Source organism: Poecilia latipinna, unplaced genomic scaffold (genome assembly GCF_001443285.1).
Source record: "Poecilia latipinna isolate Pla-1442-1.1 unplaced genomic scaffold, P_latipinna-1.0 Scaffold220, whole genome shotgun sequence".
Classification (NCBI taxonomy): Eukaryota; Metazoa; Chordata; class Actinopteri; order Cyprinodontiformes; family Poeciliidae; genus Poecilia; species Poecilia latipinna.
In genome coordinates, this window is record NW_015112836.1 from 105894 (window position 1) to 124516 (window position 18623).

General features: G+C 38.5%; 2 protein-coding genes across 2 annotated transcripts in view; one reads left to right on the top strand and one right to left on the bottom strand.

Moving 5' to 3' along the window:
- LOC106947052 (scavenger receptor cysteine-rich domain-containing group B protein) overlaps window positions 1-5962 on the bottom strand; it is a 25354-nt gene extending 19392 nt beyond the window's left edge. The window contains 3 exon segments of the mRNA XM_015031836.1: window positions 602-631; window positions 3638-3774; window positions 5747-5962. Of these exon segments, the coding sequence (XP_014887322.1) occupies window positions 602-631; window positions 3638-3770 (163 nt within the window). The 5' untranslated portion in view covers window positions 3771-3774; window positions 5747-5962.
- A 7264-nt stretch (window positions 5963-13226) lies between these two features.
- tspoap1 (TSPO associated protein 1) overlaps window positions 13227-18623 on the top strand; it is a 71095-nt gene continuing 65698 nt past the window's right edge. Inside the window, exons 1-2 of the mRNA XM_015031837.1 lie at window positions 13227-13449; window positions 14648-15704. Coding sequence (XP_014887323.1) covers window positions 14838-15704 — 867 coding nt within the window. The 5' untranslated portion in view covers window positions 13227-13449; window positions 14648-14837. The remainder of the gene's footprint in view (window positions 13450-14647; window positions 15705-18623) is intronic.

Genomic DNA, 18623 nt, shown 5'->3' on the forward strand with positions numbered 1-18623 from the left:
TTTTTTTTTATTTTTTTTTTGTTTTTTTTTTTTTTTTTTTTTTTTTTTTTTTTTTTTTTTTTTTTTTTTTTTGCTGTGAACAAGCAGATGGCATGAGGCCTTTGGACCTGAAAACTTTGTAATGGTCAGCAGAGGGCGACACCTCAGGTTCCAACAACTATAATCCTTTCAACGCTTCACTCTTCTAACTCTTCACCCTAACCATGCATCCTAAATACAAGCCTTTATACAAGTAACTTTTAAAAAAAAATGACAAAGATGTTCTTATTCACTTGGTTCATGTGCATTTAAAAGTGCTGTTTCTTAACTCAGATGGAGGACACTCCACTGACTGCTGATTAGTATCTCAGATTCCAACACCTTTACAAAGACATCAGGATGACCTTTGTGTGACAACCACTTCTTATGTAGGTCAATTCCCAACCTCCTTTATTTGTTTGTGACACAAAGGCATGAGCAATGTGCTAATACGGCTAAGCAGAAGCTTTCATGGTGTCACATGCTGGTTACTCTTCACCTCTTGTATTCTTTCTTGTATGAGATTTTGAATTCTGCGAATTGTGAAAAAAAAGAAAGAAATTAATAACTGAATGTTACTTACTGCTTAGAGTTCGTTTGTTTATCTTCATGCCTCCTGAAAATACAAAACAGAAAAACAAAGTCAGCAAGGCTCACATCTATAGACTCTGCAATAGGATAAAACCAGACGGCGCAGATGTCGGCGCATGTAAACAAATTGTTTTTCCCCTGCATGGGTTGTTTCACAGAGTGACATTGATCGTGTCTCCCTTTTGAAATGGCTGCAGGGCTTTGGCCAGGTCTGAGAGGAAAGCAGGGGGCAGACAGTACCCACAGACACAAAGGCTCCCATCTACAGGGAGTTCGCCCGTAGGTACAACCGGTCCTGAAGCGTTATCAGGGACTCCGCCGTGTGTTTTCGGCCTAAATTCACAAATAATCAGCTCATGTGTCCCATTCATTTTCAGTTTTTGGCCTTGATTCTTGGAACCAACTTTTTTTATTATTATGCAGTGGTTTTATGTTGTGGTAGACAAAACATTTTTTATTTCGAGTGGTCGTCAATTCTCTAACTTTACACTAAAAAAGAGACGGTGTAGCTGAAATGTTACCTCTATGTTTAAACCAGACTGTAGATTTGGAAGTGTATATAATCTACTTTTTTTGTCCAATTTGAAGTTATTAATGGCAAATTAAAATAAATTTGAAAAACTTAATTTATTCAGTGAATTGTGGCAGTTTTTGTTTTCCATAGTTTTTATCATTTTTGACCTGTGGGCAGTGATCATTCCTGTCATTTATTTATTTTCTTTAATTATTTTTTTACTATTATTTTATTATTAGTTTTTTATGGTTCACCACTTTAATTTATCTGTAGCTGATTCCCGAGTCCCAAGATATTTTGTTGGTCCCCCTTGCCCTTTGAAAACCTTCTGCTTATTAGGTTTTATGTTAAAAATAATGATAATAAAATATGTCGTAATTTACAAGGATATATATTCCTAAGATTTGACAGCAAACAAAGTTTAAAACATGAGTTCTGCTCATATTTTCCAAATAATCTCAGCTGAAGCTGACATGGTACTGAGTTGCCTGGGTAATTTCATATCTAAAAATTATAATTAACTTTAGATTTAATTCATCTTTATTGTGATTGTTGATATACTTATTATGCTTAGGCTCAAGTGAATTATGGTCTGTTTTGATGAATATAGTATATAGTGTAAAACAATATTCATTTAGGACTCTGTACCAAGACGCGTGCGTCGTCAAGGCAACCATCACTAACAGAGACATGAGTCTCACTTTAAAAGAAATCTTAAATATCCGTCCAGTTATTTCCTGTAGAAACATCCTCCAAGACCCAGGAAGGATAAGTGGTAAACTGCTCCCACTACAGGTAGTTAAAAGTATTGCATGAGTAGTTAACATGAATTCAGAGAAGCTGATTTTCTTGCCAACAGATCAAATTTAATGGAATTGGTTATCACAATCAAATGTTAATACACATACATATGGTGTTGGGGAAATGTTAAAATTGCTTCTGTTTGTGCTTTTTCTTTTTTTTTTAAATCACACACATTTCATATAGTCAGATTTTAATATCAGACATCGACCACCAAGGATAATCTTCCCACACACGTCTGGCAGTTTCGTGAAAAGCAATCAGCCCTTCATAGCTATCTGTGCCACCCTTGGACTAACAGACTAACAACTCTTCTTTAAAGAACCGTTTTAGCCGGCCACATCGCAGGGCTCCGGAGATGAATAGACTGTTTAACGTCACGACAGCATCTCTGTCGGACTAAAGCCAGACTTTGACAAGGCTGCTTGAAAACATCCATTTAGTTTTGTTGAGGTTTTTGATCAATTTTAAAGTGGACTGACAAAACTGGACGCTAGTTTTGCCAAGTTTCTTTTCTTACTGTTAAGTTTCTGATTTAACATTGACTGTTGTATTGAGTTGTGGAGAGTCATCAGTGACCTTTTAGAGTAATTTTGTTAGGCAGACCTCTCCTAAGAGACTTAACAACTTTTCCTTGATTTCACCATTTGTGAATATTGTCTCTCACTAAGGCTATCAAATAAAAGATTTTTGAAAGTCTTTGCAAACAGATTAACTTTAATGACCGTAGCCCTATCCTCCGTTTGGTTTGTGATCTACGCATATTCATTAGTTTGCCATCAAGCTAAGGTCCCGACACCAACACTACGACCCTGATGCGACTTGGTAGTCTCACGTGGTTGCCAGTATACATTGGAATTGCAGAGCAAAGGTGACATAGGGATATTGTACAGAGTGAAGACACCTGCAGAAACAACATAAGTCCACATTGTGCACAAAGCAAGGCACCGTACAATTTTCCAGTGACGAACTTAGAGATATGTTGTTCTGCAGAATCTGATGTGTAATTGCATGTAAAGGATGGTGTATGTGAGAACTGCACCTATATGCAAAGCATTAGCAGGATTTAAAACAATGGAAGAGCATTGAAACATAGAACCCAGCCTCTTTGGGGATTTCACTTTGGGGAAACCCCCCGCATGTCTCGGCATCGCTCAAGTGAATTCAGTGAGCTGTAAGCCACGCCCATTTGGTTCTGGAAACTCGACTGCATTCTGTGAAAGCACACAGGGTTGTTGATCTCAGCGGATAGTCTGACTGGTGAAATTCAGTTTTAATAAAACTTCCGCTTGTTCTGGATAGCTTTAATCTTTTATTAAATTAACTCATTATTGATCATGTGAACAATTAAATGTGATAAAACGGCAAAAACAGATGAAATCGGTAATGGGGGGGAATATTTTTCACAGCACTGCAGGCAAACAACACATGAAAAAAGGAGAGATTTGCTTTTTTTGTGTGTGTTGACTCTTTAAATCTTCACCACAGTGAATCATTTAAAAAAGAATGTTCTCTGAAAACGTCTTTTCCATTTTAAAGATTTCATAAGACACCTGTGATGTTTAAATCAAAATACAAATGTTCAAGTTGTACTATACTTTACCATATTGCTACCTCTATTACATATCATGTTGGTACATATTTAAGTAGCTTTAGGTCTGCCAGTTGTTTTTAGATAAACCCTGAGTACCCCAGGCCCCCCACCAGACCTACCTAGTCTCAGCAAGCCGAGCGGCACCAACACAAAGGAAGCCAGCAGGGACACCAGGAGCCAAACGGCCGGGTTCCAGCACCTGCACTCGCTCTCCGCCCCACGCTGGCCTCGCATGGCTGTCTGACTCACCATCTGGCTGCAACACACACAGTTACAGACTCTCAGTTTACTCTCATCAGGGGCACCCAGAGTCCAGAGCTGCATGCGTTCCAGACTCGCAACAGCCTCCAGCGTGGCAGACACTTTTCTACAACTGAAAAACAATCAGTATTCATTGTCCTGGTTTGGAGTGGTCTGATTATAGTATTGGATTGTTTTATCTGGCACGGCCTGCGGCTGTTGTCACTGTGATGTAGCGGGGTTTGGATGGTCGTTTCAGTCCGCTCGAAGAGACGCCATTTCCAGAGATCACTTTATGAACATTAAAAGATCTCTGAGTGCATCTCTACAGCCACCAGCTTCTGATCCAATCAGGACTAACGTGCACAAAATGGCCACCCTCAAACCCAGATTTGGAGGGAGAGTTGCACTGACCGATGGGGTCGGGGGGGTGGAGGGGAAGAGGTTTGGGGTTTTGAGCAACACCAGCAGCTGGAGAAGGCTTGTGTTACAATCAGAGGCCGATACCTTTGTCCGTGTTTTCCAGGGGATTTTCCTTCGGAAAGGGAATGTCAGGATTCATAGGGATCACTCAGTAATCAGTCAGATAGTAACATCAGCGACTTCCTCAGAACGTCAAGAGGATGCTCTAAAGTTGGGTGCAGCGGTCTGATAATCCAACGGGGGGAAAAAATTATATATCTGACACACACTTTCAACTGATCTACTGTGGAGTGCAACACACTTTATTGATTGGGTTTGAACCATCAGTTATTGCCGTCTGATGTACATCCAGTGTTTGTGCCAAAGCTAACACCTGCGGACACTTTAAAACCCAAACATCCGAGCGACCTTTGAGAACAGCCGCAAGAGACACGCTGTAATTCACAAAAACTCAGCGCCCTGCCCTGGCTTGTTTGTTTCTCTGCTCGTGCAGAATTCCCCCTGACCTTACCCAGGAATGCGTATTAGGGGATGATGAAGGGAGAATTTGATATTGGCCCCTTGAGATAGTGGACATTCCGGGCCTAGGTAGCACACAAAGACATTTCTGCTTTCTGTGGTCCCCCATCGTCAGGCATAAACGCTGCTTCCTGCAATCTGTCACTAGAATCCTCCGAAACGCTTAGGCCCGCGATGACACCGCGGGGGCGCCTCTCGTCTCGGAAAGCAGGAAGAAGCGAGGAGGATGTTAAAATATTCTGCCACTGCACTTTTTGCTTATCTTCAGCCTGTGGAAGCAGCGTCTGTAGAAAGGAGCTGGTGCAAAAGGACTGCAAACAGCTTTCACCCAGGTTCATCCAGTGTGTAACTGTCTCAAAACATGAGGTACAGAAGCCCAAAGGCAACACAGTCAAAGGCGTCGAACGTCCAATCGGGAGGTGGGGGATTTTAACACCAACCCGGCGCTCGAGAACCGAGGCTGCCTCCCTTGGAAACTGTACGAGCGCACCACTCGAAACTCTGGGACAAATGGTTCAGTTATGAGGGATGAAAAACAATCTTGTCCCCAATGTTATGTTTTTCAATACTCCATTCATGGTGGGATGTAGCGCAGATCCGCTGGGGAATAATGTTGCCTTTTGTGTCGGCTCTGCTTCCCCTCCCTTCTCACTTCCCTGCACTGAGAAATAGCTGAAAGATCTCGGCCCCACAAAAATACCCCCTAATGTCTGAGATAGACCGACGAACAGCAACGCCAGCCACCGTTAACGGGAAGAATCTCCTCTTTTTTTTGGGAGCAGAAAATCAGTGCCTTTGGCAGCGCATCAAGCAACTGGGTTTCTGACATCCTTCATAATCTCTTCTTTTTGTCAAAAAAGAAGTAAATAAATAAAAAGAAATCAGAATTTGAACAGCTGTTTAAAGAGCATGTTAGACTGTGTCACTCCAGGTCGGCCTTTTCACTTTATGACAAATAAATTTAGTGTAGAAAATGCAGTTCCAGAAATATGACTCATGAGCAAAATTTCATTGTATTACATTCAAGTTACAAAAACGATACATACCTGTTGTAAAAGTATTAATCTTGACCCGAAATAATAAATAGAAAAATAAAGAAGATTAAAATAGGTTTCCTCTCCTCAACAAAATCAAAAGGGCTGAACCAGCAGGAAGTTTTTTTAAATCCACAAATCCCACAGAAAATATTAAAAACTACAAACACAAGAGAGAACTCCAGTATCCAGCACTACGTGTTTTAGGTCTTTCATCTCCTTAGGACTGCATGACTATAAGTACCTGGCTTCAGTGACAGGGATTACGTAAAACAATAAATACCACAGCATTGTATGTTAATATCCTAACGCCCTGTACCCGTCTAAGCTTAAAAGAAGCAGGAGGAGCGTGAAAGACACAAAGACAATGTAAGCTAACCCTTTACTGGTATCCCAGCATCTCCAGTTTCAGGTGGAGCTCTCAGGAGGTGCGGTCCAGCTCATCCCTGCACACAGTCGCCGACAGAGAGGCAAGGCTGTGGCTCAGGCTCTGTGTATTCGTGTTTGTGCACTGGACTCTCCCACATTGCAGAGAGCTGATGCAAACTGGAAGATTCTGAGCCAAACTCAATCTGATGGCTGACATGTAGAAAATATTTTCTTTTTTCTTCTGCTACACACTTCAATGTATGCAAGTGAGAATTTATGTATAGACCAACACAAAGTAGTGAATAACTGTATTTCTTTTTTACAATTAAAAATATGAACAGCATGCTGCGCATGTGTATTCAGCTTTTCCATTTAAATGCCACCTTTTGCTGCAACTACAGCTGCAAGTCTTTTGAGATGTTTTTAACTTTAACAAATTTTCCTCCAGAATTGATCTGCATTTAGCTGTACAGCTAAATATTTTTCCATCGACTCCGACTAGCTTTATTAGCTGAAGAAACTAATCCACCATTTTTTATTGATTGATTGATTGATTGATTGATTGATTGATTGATTGATTGATTGATTGATGATTGATTTTTGTTTTGTTGTTGGAATTAGTTTTCTGCTTTTTTTTTTTTTTTTTACATAGGTTGAAATGTTCAGTTTTGGTCTCATTTGACCAGAAGCACCATCTTCCAAAGTATTTTTTTTTAGCTAACTTTACGCAGCACTTATCATTAGCTTTCGTTTGACAATTTTTTTTTGTTTTTTATAGCTTCCATAAAAACTATAATTTTAGATTGGATGACAGTTTCTGCTCTGCAGCTCCTCCAGTGTGTGTTTTCCCAAACACATTTAGCTCCATGACGAAATGTGGTGTATGAACGGTACTGCAGAAACACCAACTACAATGCGGTTTTGAGTAGTAGTTAACTTGCCAGAAATATTCTGAGAAGTTACAACAGAACACTGGAAATATTTTAAAGACTCGACACACAGATGTGTTTAGTATGGAAAGCAATTAAAAAAAAGCAAAGAAATGCTTCAAAAAAAGTTTTTAGTACTTTACTTTCAAATGTGTGATGAAAACTGCCGACACCCATCTGACTCATGCAGCAAACTCATCATTTGTTGCCAAAGACCAATCCTTCCTGAGCCATGGCGAAAATGTCCTTACTGTTTACACATATTGTGTTATAGCTTCTTTATCATCATTATTTATTAATAATAAAAAAATACGGGGAACATACATTTGATTTATGGCAGCATTATCAAATAACTTTTTAGGTGAGATGATTCATAGTCTGTTTACCTATTAATAACTGCGTCTCACCAGAGAAAACATCAGATCCATTAACAATTAAAAAAAAAACAGCAATTTAATCAGAAGATGTTTGCCTTAATGTGCTTGTTTCGCATCTATTAATGCACAGTTTCATGCTTGTTAACTTGCTGCTACAGTTAGTGTACATCCTGAAAGAAAACTTGTTATAGACTTGAAAAGTTACTAAACATAAAGACAGAGCTGCAATAAATCAGAGCTTATTTGGCAGAAAGTCCAGTCATACAGCAACAGAGCATCTGGAGAAAGATTTAAACATGGGAGTTCAGAGAAGCTTTCCGTCGGCCCACTGACCGAGTTTGAGCTTTGATGCAACAACTTTGTTTTTATGCCTTATCCGGTAGCGGCACACCACAAACAGACTTGTAAATGTAGCTTTGCAAAGTATTGATTCACATGTAATGAATACAAAATCCAAACAACACCTTTTCAGATTTTTATTTGAAAAAAAAAAAAAAAACTATCTAAAAACAGTCTAAACACTTTGTGTTAGTCTCATTTCATAACTAATAATTAGAATGTGTCAGTTTACTCACTATTTAACTGTTGGTATTTTTAGAGCATATATCCAATACAATTATTCAATTTACAATTAAATTATTCTGAGAATACATTTATTTCCATGATGTATTTCTCATTCATTTCATGAAGTGTGATGGATTTGAGACTGGTAAAAATGTTATAATATACTGTACACGTTTAATAAGTATCAGTGCTTCCCATGTAATTATTCCATTATTGAGCATATCAAAAAGAGTAACAGGAGAAAACAGCTACCTGAGCTCAATTGGGAGGAAAAAGAAAAGTTGCAAGAAGAGATTAGTTATTGCCTTCAGATTGATGATAAATGTACAGAACAAAGAAAGAGGAGGATTACTTTTATTTCAACCACATTGCAATAAAATTAGGATGTCTGTGGTTGTTATTTTTGTAGCAATATTAGGAAAACAAAATTTCCACTCGACGGCACAAAATCACAGGAAATGGAAGACATCCTTTTTTCCAGCATGTGTGTTTATTTTCAACTCCGGTCACACTGCATACATTCCCACCAATGAACAAAACTGATAGTAGGAAGTATTAATCCACGCCTTTAACTGGAAATGTCTCTTTGTCTGTGAGATGACTGCACACCCTACCGTGGACTCGGGTGTTTGCTCTCGTCTCGTACAGAGAAAAAGGGAAACAAAGCGCCTGTGCCAAATAAAAGACGTGAAAGAAAAAGACTTCTGTCCTCTCTTCCCCTGTTGAATTTCTGGAGAATGAACCCACGATGTAATCAAACCGGTTAGTCCCCGTTGGGATTTCCACCGTTTCTGAAGGCGTCAGTTTTACCAAGCTGGTATTTTGGTGAAGTCAACCTATTGTACTTGGGTTCTGGTGTCTGTTTTAGAAGAATCTCAGTGCTGCAGATCATTGTGAGTGGCAGCATATTCATCGATCACCTGTACTGTAATCTCACAGTGTGAAGTTTTCACCAAGTTGTGCCATAAGACATATTTTGACCCCTTTTTTTTATAATTTGAGATTGACACAAACGAGGACGGTGAGAGATCCGGACACTTTTGTCTTGCACAATTATTTGAAGTGGGTCATGAAGAAAGCTAGTGTTCCATGTCCCCCAGGTGGGGAAAGGTATGATGGGCTTCAAAAGAGCGAGATACACGCAAATAATTGGGAACTTATTCCATTATTCCCATATTATGTCCCGAATTTTATGAATTCGGGATTCGTAAATTAAAAAAAAAAAAAAAAAGACTCACAAACTCAATCTAGCACATTTGTTTGAAACAGTTTGGTAGCAAAAAAAAAAAAAAACATTGCTGGTATTACATAACTACAAAAGGTACTTGGCTGAAAATTAAGTAAGGAGATGCCACTTTCTCCTTTGAGGGCCACGTCCCACACAGAGCAACAGTGAAAATAGTCAGGGTAATTCACAGGATAGGTCAGCATTAAAAAATCAGGAGACTCAAGTGTCTAGAGAATAAAAGGCTGTAAGTCAGCACCGTACCTGCCTCTGGTTATTTCTGTGAATAAACCTATTCAGAGAACTCTACTCCAATGGTTGTTTGCAGTACAAATTACCTAAAATGCCACATTGTGTAGGTTTAAGGGTCGTATTAAAAGAGGTTCCCGACAGCATTGTTGGAATTAAAGGTGGTAAATTATGCAAAAAAACATAAAATAAAATAAAAAATAATTTAAAAAAACAATCCCAGAAATGATCATTTTAATAAACTATTACTGTAAAACACATTCAGTTGAAACCAGATATTTACTTTTGACTGACCTTCCGGTTTTAGGTCAGTTTAGGATTACCGAGGCAATTTATATTTCTATATATTTTTTTAACTATTTTTTCTACTACTTTCTTTAGAGAGGCAGTATTATGGGGTTTTCCAGTCACATTGTTCCATTTTATAGCATGATTAAGTAGGTGTGTTACCATCAGTTGTTATAAAAATCCTAAATGTATCAAATATGACTTCAAAGAAATTTGACTTCATAATTTATTCCATGTGTCTTTAAGAAACGCTTGGTCTTTTTGATACTCTTCACAACATCACTCCTCCATTAACCCTTTAACAACATTTTTTACCAGCGTTGCCCTGAGCAGTAGCTTAAAAATCGATTTTTTTTATATCCCCTTTAACCAAGTACTGGCTTAAACCAGAGGGGAATGTGGACCTGAGAATAAATAATGCTGTGTTTTCCTCCATCTCTTTTGGCCATGCTTATATAGACATACAGCGCACACAGAGAGCACACGCTTGCAAAGCTAAGGTTAAAGGAAGTGACACATTAGGGAACGCCCTCTTTAGGCCAACAAAGAGAACTAGAAACATAGCATGAACAAATGGACCAGCGCTGTATTTTAGTCCTAATAAATGGAATTCATGAATTCAACTCACTAACTCTTCTTCAACCTCATGCATAAAGAACCTAAATGGAGAAAGGATGATTCTCTGATCAACCATCGAACAAAAGCAGAAGACCTTATTAAGACCTGAAGAGCCATGTAACAGCATGGATTTAAAGGCCATTCAGAGCAAGATAAAACACAGAAATTACAGCTTGCATATGGACTCAGGAACAATGTTGTTCATTTTTGGAGACATGGCCTCTCTGTTGGATTTAAGGGCACCCCAACCATTTAATCATTCAGCAATGGACTTGCTTTGGATCATTGACTTGCTTCATGAACCAAGTGCACTCACAGTTCAGGGCGTGAACTGACGGAGGGATGTCTTCTGTCTCTGGTTGAGAGGAAACAATCAATTAGTCTTGAAGCAGTGAAGTCAACCCAGACATCACACCAGTTGTACGATGTTCTTTTTTTTCGAAGTTCTGTGTTAGTTTTACTAATGCGTCCTAATACGTTTAGGACAACATCTTGCATTCAACTGGCAGAAGAGAATGAAAGCTGCAGGACACAGGATTAATGGCTGCCTGTCCTTTTTGACTCCTCTGTGCCACACATGAGCACCGAGATGGGTATCAGAGAGCGAGCAGCCCACGGACACTGAGTGATAACTCTGGCTTGTGTCCTGAAGCTCTCTATTTGTATATAACTCCTATACTGCCCCTTTGAACGCAGCTGAGACTCTCTGAACTGCTACGGCTTCGTTATGAGCCAATAAAGACAGAAAAAGATCACTGAGAAAATAAAAAAGTACTGAATTACTATGGAAGCAGCAGCCAGATTGGCGCTGAAGGAATTAGACATGATATTGAAATGACATGCACATACCTTGGAGGATTGATGCATTTCTGTGTATTTGCCAAATAATTACCTTTCGGGAAGCACTTCATCAAGGTCATGTGGATCTTATTGAACAATGTGTTCTTGTGGATTATATCTTGACAAAAGCCGGTAGGTGACAACCAAAGAGGTCAAGTTTCCGTTTATCTACAGCAACATTTCTGACCTAACTACAGGATAATAAGCTGATTAAATACAGCAGTTGGAACCTGGTTTTCTTTTCTTTTAGTTGAACTGTTCTTATATTACTTGAATTTCTTCTGACACTCTAATGATATGCATATGACAGTCCAATACAGCTATCAGACTCTAACTTCTGATTGGTTAACCAGCACAGTAACTTTTTGTTAAATTATTAAAACATACCAACAATTATTTATGGATGTACCTATTTGTTTTAAGTGTTAATTTCCAATTTTATTGAAATGTCAACATATATGAAGATTTATTGAGCGACTTATTTGTGTATTCAACTGTAGCACTCAATAAATTCCAGTTCAATCATCGAAAAATCAAACAAGGATTAATTTTCAAATGGCTTGAAAACGTTTTGCAAATTCCATTTGCTTTATTTTATTTTGGGATGCTTTGACATCCCAAAATAAAGTCCACTGCAACCACTTTCAGAAATGACCTATAATTACTAAGTGGAGTCAACGTATATGTAGTGTAATCTAAGTATAAATGCAGCTGTTCTATGAAAACAGAGAACAGTGTGATTCATGGTTTCTCTGTGTTACTATTATTTGATCAAACACTTATGTGAACATTTGCATAAATTTTCTACATACGCTTTTCTTTGTATGAATTCTTCTAAAGTGATTGATCTTTCTCTTTGCATTTGGCACCCTTATTTTCTAGTTTTATTTTTTTTTTTTATCTAAATAAACTTCTCTGACTACTGATTTTTTTTTATATATATATGCCGTGACCTCTTTTGTGTTTGTTTCTCCTCTGGAATGATAACAAGTGTGAAACATTTTTAAAGTTACACCAATGTCTTTTCTTTCATTAATGTCACATAGACACGAACAGCATAATAAATGAAGCCAACAAAAGTCTGAGTTTATATTGCAATTCACAGGCGGATTGAATTCCCCTTAATGGGTTGCTTTCACTTAGAACATTGTGGCTTGATACAGTATATAATGCACAGGTGTTACTCATAGCATCGACAATAGGCTTGTCATCCAACACCTGGATATTGAAATCAAAGTTTTTCTGTGAATTCTGTAATGAATGACTTACTCATTTGCATCTGGGCTTTTTTTTTTTTTGCGTCTTTTTTTTTTGTTGCTCAAAAAATATTTCAGATTACATATTTCAAGTAACTCTTGCTCTAATTTTGTTTTAGAATTATTGTTTTTGATAGGCTTTGCAATAAAACATACTTCAAGTATGGGCTACTTCAAAAAGAATTACAGGCTTTTGGATTATTGAAGGACTATTCTGCATTATTATTAGGCTATATTTATGACAACTTAATATATTACTACCACTTCTACAACTACAACTAATTTTATCTCTATTCGTTTCTTTTAAGATATTGCGTTCACGTTTCTTGACCTGTAATTACAGAATGTAACCACTAGTGGTCACTCAAGTCCCATATACTGAGATAAACGCTGTGAGCGCGTTGCGTTCAAGTACTATCAATAATGCTGTATTTACGATCTAATCTAGCGTTAACTAATTGATTACTAAGGCTAAAAATACATGGACGAATAAATTTTAAGCACTTTTTAGAACCTTTTCCTTAGAGAGAGAAGTAATATGTAATTGCATAAATATATATAAACACCTCTTGAGTGACACATAACCAAAACGTGTACTTTTGGATAAAAGTTATACCGAACCCTATTTAAAATCTACTATCCCGAAGAATCTAATTCCTTAAACTATCACGAATTTCCGACTTGATTGTATTGGTGATGAAAGTCGAGATTAATTGACGAAAAAGTTACGGAATACGGGTATTAAAATTATGAACAGACATCGCAAAGTAGACTTGAAAGCAGCACTGGTGCTCGCCAACAGGATAACGGTGGATGGGGACAGTGCGTTGGACAGCGGCAGATAAACAAACCGCTTAGTCCATGACTCTGTGGACCTTTAAACACTAATTTTGAGAGACAGAGTTTGCGCATGAACTTTTTCTGTCGATATAAGAGCTGTGGTTAAAAGAAGATGTCTCCATTGGCGAAAGTCAACTATAACAGTAGTGTCCGCTAAGAGGTGAGTTTCATATAAGTTCAAGCTAGAAAACTTAGCTAACTGTTGCTAATCAAACGTATTAGCATTTAGCCGTGCCAACCCTAAAATACTACACACTTTATTTTATTTAACTGCATAACATTAAACAATTGAGCTAATTGACAAAATGCTTCTGTTTGGCATTGCAAAGTTAAGCTTGTTAATTAGCTTGTGTTAGCGAAGTTTCCATGTCGGCGTCCAGCAGCATCCTCTGAAACATCACTAGCACGGTTTATTGCACCGTTAAATAGGAATAGGAAAGTTCGCTTATTAACTTGTTGCTCCGACAGAAAATACACGGACGTGCTCGTCTGCTACATTTTAAATTTGAGAACAAATACGCAGTCCAATTACAGGGAATATGACTTCACCAAAGAATATATCAAACAAAAGCATGATCAATTGTTTGGCAGTTTTGTAAGAATATCATATTTGGTGCATTTTGTTGGAAAAAAAAAATAATTAGAATTATAGAAACTCTAGAAATTCCTTAAAATAAGCTGCAGTATAGGATAATATATGATGAGGCATGTTCCAAACAAACAATTATGTTTTCAATTGCTTTTAACAACACAGTATGATTTTTTTTTCTTCTTCTTAAAAATGACAATAAATACTTTTTTCTATAGTTGATGATTCGCAAAGGCTGGTATGAGATTTTTATTTCAAGATAGCTTAGATAAAATCATGACTTTGACTAAAAAAATAAAAATAAAACTGGTTTTATTGTCTTTTTTAAAGACAGTAAAATACTATAACATAAATAGAGTTATAAAGATAAGTACTTTATACATAGACTTAAGATACAAATATTTAATAGACTTCTGCTAAATTGTGTAAGTTTTCTTTTATTTATTTATTTTTTGCCATTCTGCTGTTTATAAAGTAATACTGAGAATATAATAGGCTGATAGTCACAGGCCTGCAGCCAGCAACAGCAGTAGCTTTATAAGAGTAAAACACCCCATCTATGATTGTTGGTTTTAAGAGATTTTCCATCTAGTTTTTACAGCCTTTTCTTATTTGATATTTGTTAATTTTTGCATAAATCACCACACCATGAAGAAATTCCTAAGCTATCTGAGCTATTACAATACTAAAATTCTTCATCTGATTTCTATTTTTTTCTTTTAACAAATTAATCTGCATCACTTTTCCATTTCTCCCTCACCTTCTACAGTCTCATCTTTCCACTGGTCCAGTGTTAAAAAAAAAGAAAAAAATGCATGCTGCATGTCTGCTAACCATCCAGCCATCACTCACCTGCTCCTCTTTCCTGTTTTGATGCATGCCCTCCAGTATAGAAATAAAAAAATAATAATAAAAACTACTCGAACCCTACTTGCATGTTGTGCTGTGAATGAGGCAGCATGAGAGAAGACAGGGATAACCCTCTGGCCCTGTTGTCCAAGAGGTCATGCCAGAACCAGACGGACTACATACGAGAGCTGGAGAGGCTGCAGGCCGACTTGGAGGCAGAGAAGATCCAAACACTGTGGGCCTGCGGGCAGCTCGGCGTGGAGCTTCGGAGCCTGCGAAGAGAGGCAGAGCGGGAACATAAGAGGACCGTGAGGGAGCTGGCAGCCAGGCGTTTTTGCCTAAAGGACCGAAACCAAAGCAGACATCTTCTGGCCAAAGAGGGACAAATAAAAAGCAAGGCACAGTCCTTGGGGGAAGATGACTTTTGTCTCGGCGGTGAACAATCAAAGCTGGAGCAGTTGCTGCTCACGCTGTATGAAAAGATAAATGGGAAACGGGCAGGTTCTAAATTTCACCACAGGCGAGAGTTCGAGCTAGAGAAAGCCATCTTCCTCTGCCGCCTTCTGGAGGCCCATGGGAGGCTGTTGCAGGGGACTCCAAGGTCAAGACCACCCAGCTATGTAGCCAAACAATCCTCAAAGAAGCTGGTCTGGGATAACAGCTGTAATCCCCGTCAGTCAACACCACTCCTGAGCAGCTCCAGAGCACAGCTGGGAACAACATCCCTCAGAGATTTGCCCTGGCACAACAAAAAGCGCAATCCTGATCTGAAGAAGCCGTTCTCAAGCGGCAGGTTGCAGACTGCTGGGCCATGGACCTCCACCGAGGTCAGGGGTGGAGGTCAGATAAACTCTCTGGAAATGCATCACCGCAACAACACCATCCGTGCAGTTCAGGATAAGCATCCATCCCTGTGGGCGGAGTCTTCTTCATCAGACGAGTCGTCATCGACCAAATGCTCAAGAAGGAACATGGAGGTGAGTTTATGCTTATAGTTGTCTATCGTACAATAAAGAGAGAAGCCATTTTATACAAACCACATCATCTAATGTTCTTTTAGTTAGTTGGATTTAATGCAGTTCTTTGAATGAATACGTTACTTCTCACGCCTAATGCCCCTGAACCACAAGCCATAGCGGTCTTCAGCAGCTCAAATTAGTGCTGCCAGTCGATTAAAAAAATTGAATCCGAGTAGTGCTGAGATTAATCACAATCACGATGCTTAACCTTGTAAACTTGAAACGTAAAAATGCAAGTTTTTAAAAGAAGGAAATGTTTTATTGTTTCAGACTAAATGTCCCAGTTTTCCAGGTTTTCATAAAGGAAGGTTTAAAAGAAGTTATTCTGTTTCAAACATAATTTAGAAATGTTAGCTAAAAACTGCTCTTGCGTTGGTGAGAGTATAATTCACCGTTGCAGTAGGTAGGCTTCATGCTACCTTGGTTTTATCCAAATGTCCATTGCAGTGTTTTTCTTAAAGTGAAATTTGCGCGCGCCAGTCGAACTCTTCTGGCTCACCTCTTCACCAGCGTTTTCAACTCTGCGTTGTTGACCGCAGTACAGGACCTTGTAATGCGCTGCTTTGTACTAACGTTCTGCATGACAAAGACTTTTAGGCCAAAATAGGTTATGCAATTTAATTTTAGATTAATTGTATGTGTTAAAGGTGGCAGCTCTTTTGATCATCCATTACAGGATAGTCGCGAATGTTTTGGCTGGGGTTCCTTTCTCAGAACAGCTTTTGTAGTTTCCTGTGTGGCTGAAAGCTGCTTCTTGGTCTTCACTGGAATGTGGGCCTGTGGATTTAGACAGTAGTGTAAAATAATTGGCGTAAATATGCGTCTCTCATGTGGAAATCCTTGCGTATCCATTGTTGAGGTGTAAACAAAGCAAGGGGTAAACAGGAAATATGAATTGTTTGGAGTTTTGCTGTGTTGACTCTGATTCCTAAATTACAGATTGACAAAAATGGCAAGCTTAGATTTCACAGGAAGGTGCATGCCTGTCCACAAGCTGTTGGATGGTAATTTAGAGTGAAGAACCGGATATTGTGTCTCAATGCTGCTGTTTTAAGCTTTGTTTTAAGTAATGGCCTTATTGTGTTCCTGAGATAAATTTTGTAGGGTATTTTGTGTTACCCTGCTTTAAAGCAGTTGGTTGGATCGTGTTGAGTATCAGAGTAACAAGGACCGACTACAAATGTACAGTAACTGCATGAATAATAAGCATGTTTACTGTTCCTCCCACTTCATAGTTGCATCACTTTGTCACATTGAAGTTTGTGGTTGTTACTTCAGACATTACTTTTCAGTCCCAGTTTTTCACTTATTCTTTAGAAATACACGAATCAATCTTATTCAGTTAATTGGAAGATGCCTGATGTAGCAGTTATTAATATCTGTATGCAGAGAGCAGGGAAGTGGGTGGAGGTTTTACGGGACAGTTTGAGTGGCAGAAATGGGGCGGCCTGCTTCTGCCACTCAATTCTCAATCTTCAAATGAGATTTGAAAAGAGAAAATTCAGCATTTCATCAAAGCTTGAGCCACTTCTAAGAAAAAAAGAAAAACGCCTTTTAAAAAGAAATATCAATAACAAATGTAGCATGTGCTCTGGCACTCAGCAACAAGCCGTTCACCGAAAAATGTCTGTATTTCACCAACACCTGCCTTATTAGTCTGTCAAGGCGGCTTTTTGAAAATACGTCTGAGTGACGGGATGCCAATGCCGCTGATCTTGACGGACCTGAATGCAGCTTCATTCTGTCCAGCTATGCAGTGTCTGTGTGGTTTGATGCTCTCTGGAAAAAGCTGGCTGGAATACTTTCTGTTGTGCGTATTAACTGGTACGAATGGGCCGTAACCTGCATGTGTGCTGCTGCATTTATCTTGGAAAACGTTATTCCCTGCTGGTGGAGTTGCCGCTGTGGATGCCGCTACCAGTCAGGCAGTAAATTTAAGCCATAAAAATGCCGAAGAGGAGCTTAAAGTGTTTACAGCAGGCTTGTTTTCTGCTATCAGGGTAGAAAACCTCGTTACTGTGGGTAAACTGTTATGAATAATGAAATGGTCTGCAGCAAAAAGAGTGTTCTCGGAGCAAAACAAAGGACTTGTGTGTCACAAGATTTAAGCTTTCTGCTCCACCTTTTCATGTTTCTCGTATTTTCGTTTCTGCCTGATTGCATTCCTGGCTCTGTCGTTTAATCTCATAAGATTTGAGGTCTTTGATATATTTTTTTTATTGCTGTATAAATTTTTCCAGTCCTTTGTTGCAACAATCTCACATTGCTTTGAATGTGTTGCTTTGATTTACTTGGAGAAATGGTAAATCACTTTTAAATAAATAAAACATACTACAGTAAACTAGTTAATTGAGCAGTGACGGCTCCAATACCTTCTGTCATTCTGTGCATCTGCCATCAAATTAAGTTAGAGTTGGATGATGGCAAATGATTAGAATAAAAGGTTTGATAAGTGCTAATGATCACTCAAAATCAATATATTGGTGGAATTAAAATAATAAGTTCTGGTAGCATTAATGCTTACCTTCATTAGGTTAGAAAATAATAGAATAGAAATATATTGTCCCACAGTGGGGAAACTCAGACGTGACAGCAGCAAGTTAAAAATAAACTTTGAGGATGAATATTCTCACAAAGGTAAGCGATATAAAAATAAGAATGAGCGACTGCAGACATCCGATACCTCCTTTGGATCCATCCGTCTTTCTATTGATTGATCAGGCATCATTCTTCCATCTGTCTGTATGTCGGCCCGTCCAGCCGTCCTTTCACTTATTAATCAGTGGTAGAAATCAAACTCTATTATTTGCAAGTGTTTACACTTTAAATCAGCTTTAAAAAACAAGGTGAGAAACGACTGCCGACACTGAATTTAGA